The 10,249-nt window shown below is 36.1% G+C and overlaps 1 protein-coding gene across 1 annotated transcript; it reads right to left on the reverse strand.

Annotated features, from left to right (window-relative positions):
• Nucleotides 1-420: 420 nt before the first annotated feature.
• Nucleotides 421-9,587, reverse strand: GIMD1 (GIMAP family P-loop NTPase domain containing 1). Its single transcript, XM_025386797.1, has 2 exons — nucleotides 9,195-9,587; nucleotides 421-681 (listed from the first exon to the last, which is right to left on the reverse strand). The coding sequence occupies exons 1-2, from the start codon at nucleotides 9,585-9,587 to the stop codon at nucleotides 421-423; spliced, it is 654 nt and encodes a 217-aa protein (XP_025242582.1).
• Nucleotides 9,588-10,249: the final 662 nt, after the last annotated feature.

The raw sequence follows: 10,249 nt of genomic DNA on the forward strand, positions 1-10,249 counted from the left end.
ATTCACTGGTATTGTTACACAGAGTTGAGCTTGCTTATTCTAATATCCCACTGTGGGAACGTACCACAATTTACTTAACCATTCTACTATTAATAGACATCTGAATACTCTGTATGTTTAGCTTTTGAATAGTAGTTCCATGAACATTATTGTACATACGTGTCTTCTAGTACACAAATATACACATTTATGTTGGATATATACTCAGGAGTGCAATTGCTATGTCATGGGATTTGCATTAGAAATCTGGAATCATTGATGTTTTTTTTAGCTTCCAGTTTTCCAAGTGGTTATACCAATGTACACTCTCACCAGCAGCATATCAGGATACTTATGGTTCACATTCATGTCAATAAAGGCATTCTTTGTAGCTAGGCTTCTGACTCCGATACCCAATGCTCCGTTCCTTTCACCTAAATTTCATTTAAAGGTAAGAACTTGGTAACAATTCTTTTTTATAAATTCCATGATTCTTTCTAAGATTTTCATTCGTTGTTCATTGAGTGATTTTCCTTTTTTATACTGGAAAATATATTTGTGCTGAATAGAATTTAGCAGTGTTATCAGGGTATCAGAGGCCTCATGTACATATTTATCTTCAGTAAACCCAGCCTCTTCTATTTTTTCTGCATGGGTAAAAAGAATGGCTGTGTAATTCATCCAAGCATGCCCAAGAAGTTCCTGAAAGAGAGAAGTTAAATAGCTATTGAACTTGAACTATATTCCTCAAACATGAGCAAAGGATTTATTATGGTCCAATATAGATAGCCAGCAGATCCATATTATTATGTTTCTGAAAGCTGATATACGAAGTAGGAAATGAAGACAGGGTCAAGTATTGTAAGCAAATGGAGGGAAAGGGCTTGACTTTCTGAAAAAGGCAGGATTAAACAGATAATTAAATTCTCTCTGTTATTTTGCTATGATAATTGATATATACACAACCTCAAAACTGCATTGCTGCATAGATTTTTCAACATTCAGTAATCATTTATACTTGTCTGACTATCTGGCTCCACTTATACTTGTCTGACTACCTGACTCCATTAAAGCCACTGAATTTAAGTCAGAGGACCTTGGTCAAGGGAATTGTTTTATCTTTTACTTTTTGTAGAAATATGTTATCATTATCATTACAAGCATCTACTAAAGATATGAAATTACATAATCTGTTAAGAATCTATTGATTAATCAGGTGACATGTAATGGAAAAGCTAAGATAAAAATACATTTGGTGATTTGGAAGAACCACAAAATAATATTACTATGATTCTCATCTTCCTGAATTCACATGCTTAAAATGGAACACAATTTATCTGATGACTTCCTCTAACGTGGTTGAAAAACACTGAAGAGTGGCATTCCTTTGTTTTAGTAATATGTGGAAGCTGGTTATGTAATAAATTCTTGTTTGATTAGTGAATATAAGCTGATATAAAGCAGAAGTAACAGCGTGTGGCAAATTGTTCATGTAATATGAAAGGCATCTAGAAATAACCTTTGAACTTTTTTGGATATTTCCAAAGTTATATGAAATCACAACGTGACAACAAAATAGCATTCCCTCCATTCCGAGTCATACTATTACCAAAATATTTCCAAAACTACTACCAGTTTATAGCAAGAAAAATACAAAATGCCTAGGAATAAACATAATAAGAAACACCAAGACTTCTAATAATCAGAAGAAAGAAAGAAGGGAGAAAAACTAACATTTAGTGCCAGATATTATGCTAAGCACTTTACATGCTTTACCTCATTTGAAGCTTAATGCAATTCTTTGTGGGAGATACTATTATTATCTCCATTATGATGCTGGCAAACTGACTTACAGACTTTGAGTTATATGTATTAACATGAACCCTGGTTTTCAAAAATTATTGAAAATATTGAAAGACAGTCTGGGAAATCATTTTCAATGTACATAAAAAATACAGGATTAGAATTTATAATATTGAAAAATTGAAAAGAAAGACAAAAAGAATGAAATAAGTAAGAAAACAGAAAAGGAAGAAAGGAGAAAGGAAGGAAGGAAGGCAAGAAGGCAGGCAATCGGGAGTAAGGAAGGAAGGAATCTGGATATGTAAATCTAACATGAAAATACTCATGAGAACTATGGGACAAAACATTTAAAATTAGAAACATCACAATCATGGTTACCAATTACAACTGATACAGTCTGGCTTTTATCAGAGTCATTTATTTATACATCAGTTTTTACAACTTCATAGTGAACTCTTTGAAGGCAAGATTCATGTCTTTCCATATCAATCAAAGCTTTCAGCACATTGTAAATTCTCAGTAAACATCTGTTAAATTAATTTGGAATTTAGACCCTCATTATCATCTCAAATAGAAGGCTTAGGGTTCTATTTATTTCTTTTCAGGGTTTGGTTTTGAAGTATATTTAATCTTTGTAAAACTTCTTCTTCTTCTTTTTTTTTTTTCTTTTGCAGTTTATCACCACGAATTTGCCTGTAGTCTAGACTTTCTATTTTCTCTTCAGAGGGACTCTTTCAAGGAATAGGCACAAAATTTTTCATCATATCTGTTCAAAATTTGTCTACGTATACCCACCATAGAATAACTGCATATTTCTATTCCTCCTAAAAATACCCTGCTTAAAGTTTCACGATCAGTATGTTAGGGAATAATTATTGTAATAGAAAGATTCTAAACATTAAAAAATAATTGTTTAAAAAATTAGTATTCATATAATGTCAACATCCCGTTTTGCCTAATGGTAACATAGCAAAATTAGCAGACCTCTTTAGAGTTTGTTGTATACTCAGTATACTGTAACAGATCTCTGCTGGAAGAGGAGTCACAGAGTTGCAAAGTAAATGAACAGTGATGTTATGGGTTGAATTGCATCCTCCCCCAAACTCATGTGTAGAAATTCTGATCCCTAGTTCTTCCGAATGTGATCTTATTTGGAAATAGAGTCATTGCAAACATAATTTATTAAGCTAAGGTCATTAGGGCAAGTCCCTGTCTAGTATGATTGGTGTCCTTATAAAAAAGGGAAACTTGGGCAAAGACGCAAGTCCCAGGAGAGTGCCATTCGTACATGAAGATAGCCATCTACAAGCCAAAGAAGGAAGCCTGGAACAGATCTCTCACAGCCCTCAGAAGGAGCCAACCCTGACAACACCTTGATTTCAGCCTTCTAGCCTCCAGAACTGAAAGACAGTAAATACCGATATTGTGGTACTTTGTTACAGCAACCCTAGCAAACTAATGCAAGTGACTACAAAAATTAATACAGTACTAAGTATATTAGATCTGGGTTCTGGGAATACAGTGATCCCTGAATCATTTGCATCAGAATCACCTGTGAGGCTTTCTAAAAATGCATTAGAACCATTAGGGCTAGATCCTGGAATTTGAATTTTATAAAGCACTTTAGATGATTTATTCCTTTTGCAAATATTTATTGAGGGTCTACTTTGTTGTAGGCATGTTCTACGTGGTAGGGACGGGTGTGAAACAAGACAGACATATTCTGTTTACATTTAGTGGAGATTTTTGTGTGCTGAATTAGAAAGGGAGACAGACAGGGAAGAAATACTTTGAATTTGTTTCAATTGCAAATCTGATAGAAATTATGTTAGTACTATAGAGGTGAGCATTTTGCCCATTTTGGGGTGGAGGTGGGAAGTAGGAGTAAAAAGGAAAGATCAGACAAAGTGCCTTGCATGTGATGATGCAGTGACCAGATTCTTAAAAAATACATAGGAATTAACAAAGGAATTAATGTAATCAAGCATGATTGAGATTGTACAGCATTAAGATTTTATTTCTAAACAAGTACAGCTATTGATCTTCAATCACTCTTATCTCTGAAAGTTTATCAAATTTAGAGCCAGACCTGATATTCACCAAGTACATTATGAATATGGTCACACTGATTGTCAAGTATCAAAATGTTTTCATGCAAATTATTAAATAGCTACTGCTCTTAACTCCTTGAGAGCCATCCCAAACTTACCCTTAGATATATATTGGCTGATGTGTAGACTTGTTATTAAATATTTTTGAGCCCCAGTGACTTAATGGATAAGGTATTTGCCTCCTTAAATATTTTTGAAATATAGTATTGCTACAATAAAAGCGCACGTTAAATAAACTATTTTGCATAAACAGTCCTTTCTTGAGTTATATATCACAACACAGAATTATTTTCTTTCTAGGTTAGTACTTAATGAAGTAAATGGTTTAACTTTCGTAGTATTTCTTTTGTTCCTGTTTTTCTGTTTTGTAACATTAACATGTTCCCTTTTGGTCTCCACCAGACATTTCCCGTAATTTAAACCACACTCTTATTCAGAGAAAATGAGTAAAAGCACCTAAGGAAAATAGATTTGTAAGCTCCATGCCACTTTAAAGTCCATGTGTTCAGCCACTGGGAAGTTTTTACATATTTATAATTATTTACGAAAGGATGCTCATATCTTAAACTGTGAGAGAAATTACACTTTTGAATTACTGCCAAAACCAGAAGAGAGTGGTTGATTTAGCTTAAAATCTTTAAGTCAATTTTGTCCAGAAAATAGTTGAGTATTTGAAAGTAGTGTTGCTTGCTGAATAGTCTTCATATCAGTGGCCAAACATGTTCTCTATGGACCCAGAGAAAGAATAATTACAGTTGATTGATACCTCACGTAAAAATCCAAAAGCAAGATAAGTTAATGTAAGTTATCTGGTGTTAATAATTTAAATATAGTACTAAGCTAGATGAAAATTTTACAATCAATCATGAATTGTTTGCTTTCTGAGCGCTAATGGGTATGAGTCCATTTAGTCCTTTTGGGACAACTGGTTAGGATATAAACTTTGTTATCCAGGAACTACGTTCATTTTCCCAGGACCTCACCAGCCCTGCCCCATTTGTTTGTGGTTGATGAAATCATAGCATCTGGACTTTTTAGGGGGAAACTAAAAAAAAAAAAAAAAAAGAAAAGCCAACTATGACATCAACTGAGAAAAAAAATTATCATGGAACAGAAGGACAATAAGGACCACTTTTTTTAATACTTTATGCTATTCCCTTACTCTCACCCCACTTAAAACATTACATGTTCCTTTTCAGAGAGCCAAAGCTGAATGATAATTTCTCATTAGGTCAGATCCAGAGAATATTCAACCTCAGAGATCATCTGTATAAACTGCCTCTTTTTACAGATGATGATATTGAGGACTTGTGGTGTCAAATGACTTGGCCAAAGTCATAGGACTGATGACTGGCAAGTTTGGATCTGGAACCAAGGTCCCCTGTATTTCCCACTAAATTGGGGCTTTTCAGTTTAACCATACTAAGCCAGTGAGGATTTTTCCAGATTTTTTTCTAAATTAATAAAAAAGTTACTTCTTATGGTTATAAATCAGGACCATGTAAACTTGATTTTATTCTATTTTCTTCTGAAGTCTACCAGGATAAACCTAAAAAACACCATTTCCTAATTTTAGGATAAGACAAATACTAACAACAAAATAATAATGACCAGAGCTATTTGCTGTGCACTTGCCACGTGTCTGTGCCTAAGCTATATCATTTACTGTTAATAGGGTATTAATCCCACAAGTAACCCAATGAAGTATACACTACTGTCTTTCTCAGCTTACCAATGAAGTTTAGAGAAGTTACTTGCCCAAGATCACAAAGCAAATAAGTAGCTAAGACTTGAATACTTTAGAACCCATCTCTTAATCTCTATGCTATCTTGCCCGTATATAGTAGTTCATTTGAATGAGTGCTCATTCACAATCTCGGTAGTGATCATAACAATAACAATACTAGTAATACTTTACCATTTTCTGTGACCTTCTGTAAGCAGGTGCAATGCTGAGCATGATGTATTTATTAAATATAATGTTCAGAACTCTTTAACATACATAAAATTATCTCCATATTACAAGTAAGGAACTGAAACCAAGAAAGTTTTAGTAACATTTATAGTCATACAGCTATAAAGTAATTAGGCCTGTTTTAAAACTAAATTCTAACAACTAAACCCATAATCTTAATTTAGTATTTTCAGGCTCTGAATTGGCTTTTCTGAGCTTTTTGTAAACACATTCGTCTGCAACATCAACAGTTCAGTTGTTGATTATGAAATAAAAGTACATGCTTGAAACTTGCTTGTACACAGTAATAATACATAATACCATAATAGTGGGGAGGGGGGGAAATGGACGGTAGGCAATACCTAGGCTCAATTCCTAGTGCAGCTTGGCTGTATGCTAGCTCTTTCCTTGAGGTGACTATATTATATCTTCTCTGATTCATTATTTGTGGGTTTGTAAACATTTAAATGAGATTCCAGATAACATTCAAATAAATTCTTCCTTCTATTTCTCGATTTTGGGGATATGACTCACTGATATCTCCATCATTTTACTGTAAATTAATACAGGCCTAACAAAAATAAAGAAAAAGGGATCATTTGGGGAAAATGTTACCATCGTCACAGCCGGCAGCATATAACTCCTCTGCAAAATATTAAAGTACAGATTGGGGAAGATATTTAAAGAGACAGCAGGGAGGCACGGGAAAGAAGAAGCTACTTCTCTGACTCTGGCTTGGTAGACTCTTTCCACAGAACCAGTTAGTGCCCCTGCAAAGGGGTAAAAGAAAAAAGGCAGGCACTCCATTCTCCATTTTGCATCAGCCAGGAAGAAAAAGAAATCCACAATGTGCCTGAAACCTGAGGACCTAACAGCTTCTTGCTCCTTCCTAACAGCTGCTGGTCCTGTTGAATATTCAGACATTCTGCAACTGCTTCCAGTCTGTGAGCACATACAGATGGCTGCCACCAGCATCTGAGGCACTTTCAGGAAGATCATAAACAGCCAGCCTGTGCTTAAGTGACCATCAATTAAAGACTGTAGCAGAACCCAGGAATAGGTCTGCAGTGCTCCCAGGGATCATAGGCCACTCAAGATTATTAAACCTTGGCTGCTGATTTTCTTGAGAGACAAGTTATTTATTCCAGAAAGAAATATTTGGGATCTGAGCTTTGCCGTAGCTCATCTCCTCGCTGCCTTCAATTCCTGAATTGCACACTGATTTGGAAGGCAGCTGTAAGAGAAGACTATATGCCAAACATTGTTTTAAAAGACCAAAGACATGTAGGAATTGAGTTCACATGTATAAAAAGCCTCACAGATATTATTGTCCTATATCCTAAAACTAGTAAAACTTATTTTCAAAATGTATATCATTTATAAGAACCTTTTGGGCTCAGCATAGGTTCATGGTAGGGAAAAATATTGAGACATATGGAGAGAGTCAGGGTAGCTTTTGAAAAAGAATTGTTTATATGTTTACTGAATTTACTGAATTATATCCATTTATAGCCTCAGCTAAATGTTTACTTAATAATAGGTTTAAATGAATGTTTAAGAACTGTCTAAAGATTATACTGATGTAATGGATGCAGGCTTCCCACCACTTGATTTCTACCAGAAACATTGTTTGAAATACAGGCTTTCACAATTTGGAGGAGGTTTTGGGCTTTCTTAGATCCCATATTGTTTCTTAATTGCAATCATCTATTCTTCTTTACTTTTTTATAGCAGGTCCCTGGTTTTTCAGGAGTTGCATGATGAGGACTTTTTTTTAATGCTCTTGTCACCCTGATTTTTCCACTAGTTTCTTGTGATTATACATATGGCATTTTTTCTCATTTTTAGAAAAATACACAGTTACCAAAAAACAATGTGTTTATCTGTCAGGTAGAAGTATCTTTTCTAGTTGAAGGGAAAAAAATCTTCATTAAAACAAAGTAACTATCTTTCTGGGCTGTCACAGGGACTACGTCAGTATAAGCTGAGACTGAACCAAAAGAAGAGCAGCATTTTTACAAGTTCTACTTGAACAGAAAAGATCTGATCACCATTCTGTATAAAGTTTAACTGTGGAGCTTCTAGTAGACCTGGCGTCTCTGAGCTCAGTGACTCATTGAGGTTCCTGAGTAATACTAGTGAAGTCCAGCAGCTATATTTAGATTGACTCAGATGAAGAAATCCACAGATTGAATAGAGCAGCTCAGTGAACAGTTTCCAGGAATTGTTAGTAATAGTCTACACAGGACTGTGTGGACTATTGTTAGTAAGTCCACACATCATACACACACACGTACACACACACACATACACACACAAACTCCCAACTCCCTCCATCTCCTAGCTGTGGTCATGCACAGGCCTCTTATCCAGCTCCTCTCCTGGAGACTGGCTGAATAAGTCTCCAACTTAGTGACCTATAACGAATGAACAAACAAACAAACAGGAATAGATCACCAGGGAAAGGTGGCATGTGTTATTTATGCTCAACCTGAGGTCCCTGTGGTCTTCTTATGGCTAGAATGGAGCAGTCACTTATGCTACAGCTGATAAGGCAAGCAAAGAATCTGAAGTTCCAAATTGTTTTCCTGTAAAGAATGCATAACTCTCCCTTGAATGCTCACTATGACTTAAGTCTTATGAAGCCCCCTCTCATTCACTATACTGCTTTGGCACTTAATGCGTTATCTTTTTCTGATTTGTTTATCTAATTTTCCTCTTCTAGACTGTAAACTTTCTGAAGGAAGGGCTCGTGTCTCATTTACCGGTCATTAAGCACTGTTCAGATGCTCAGTAGAGTGTTCAATGACCAAGTCAGTGAATGAGCACCCATTTCTTGGTCAACTATAAGAGATTGTCCCTTTGATGCTGAATGGATGCAAGTCAGCGTTTAAGTTCAGTGGTTCTAAGACCTGACTGTTTTTGAGAAATGCATGGAAAGTTATGAAAATGCAGATATGCAGGCTCCACTCCTGGGAGTCTGTTTCAGCACGTTTTGGATCAATCTTCTTTAACAAACAGCCCAGTTGATTCTGATGCAGACAGTCCAGGGACAACATTTTGCAAACTTATTTGGGTTTTTTGTTCCAGGGGTTTGAGGCTTGGTTAACCTCTGAAATTTAATATCTCATTTTTTTTTCTACGAACCAGTTGTAAAATGACTGATTGGGTTCCTCTGAAGGAAGTCATAAAAATGACTTGGGAAAATCAAATAATTTTACTATTCCTAGGTGACCAACACTTAGTTGTTTAAATTATTATTTTTACCAGTTCATGGTTCTTTACTATTAGGATAATGCCCTCCAAGAGGTACTAATGGCATTAGTGCAATTGCATCTTAGTATTACCTGGATCATCTGGACTGGGTCAGTTACTTCCTGCCCACAGAAAGGTACATCTGCTCTCTGAACCAGGAGTGCAAGGTGGAGACCCTCTTGTCCGAAGTGATGTGCCAGAGCCTCTTTAACTTCCTGTTTCACATGCTTCTTGCTCAGCGTGCTGTGTGGATAACCTGGAGTGTCCAACACTTGGACTTGCAGGGTTACCTCTCGACCCCCTCGACGCATGAAGCTATGGAGGTGACAACTGCGGCCCAGGCTACAACATGTGGTCACAGAACAGGGAGCAAAGCTGCTGTGAAAATCTGTGCTTCCCAGCAGAATGTTTCCAGCAGAACTTTTCCCACTCTGAGTCATGCCAAAGAGGGCCACGTTGATGATTACCTTGTTGGGGTCTGTCATGGCTGTTGGAAAACAAAGGCATAGCATGCATAATGAGGCTTCTACATTCCCCCAGTGTAAGGTTTCTTACCTGGCCTGGTTGCACTCCAAGTAGGATTTGTTTTCCCTTCATTTGTAGTGACTAAAGCATGGAGGAGGACTGCTCCACTAAAGCGGAGATGCCCCAGTGACAGAAGGGAATGTGGAAATAATATCAGTAGTTTACAATGAGAAGGGAGAGAAGTCAAATACAGATAAGGAAGGATTTAGGAAACAGTAATTGCAGAAAATGAGGGAAAAAAATCCCAAATTACATGAAGATCATATAAATCATGTTTAGGAGAAATATGTTAACTCATCAATGTGATAGGTGAGTTGGTTTAGGAAAAGGTGTTGAAGTTCCTGAGCTCAGGGGCAAAGCTAGCAGTAGTATTTAAAGGTTATTCACTATTGGAAAAGTAAGAATAGAATAGTGGAAGAAACAACCCTTCTTGCATTTTTAACATCCCCCATCTTCCCACTTCCTGACCTACTGCCTGAATACACAAGTGGTATCTGCAAAAAATCATCCTTCCCGATTTCCTGAATGCTTCTTTCCTATGAAATATAAATAATGTTAAAGACGACTTCTGTTTACCAAATTTTTTTTTACAACCAGGGAACATTGGTGAAAATAAAAACTC

Source organism: Theropithecus gelada, chromosome 5 (assembly GCF_003255815.1).
Source record: "Theropithecus gelada isolate Dixy chromosome 5, Tgel_1.0, whole genome shotgun sequence".
NCBI classification, from domain to species: Eukaryota; Metazoa; Chordata; class Mammalia; order Primates; family Cercopithecidae; genus Theropithecus; species Theropithecus gelada.

Coding starts and splice junctions, on each gene's coding strand:
- GIMD1 (XM_025386797.1), bottom strand. CDS start 9,587: ATGACAGACCCCAACAAGGTAATCATCAACGTGGCCCTCTTTGGCATG. Junction 682..9,194: donor ACCCAGTCCAGATGATCCAG/GTAATACTAAGA, acceptor TCTCTCTTTCAG/GAACTTCTTGGGCATGCTTG.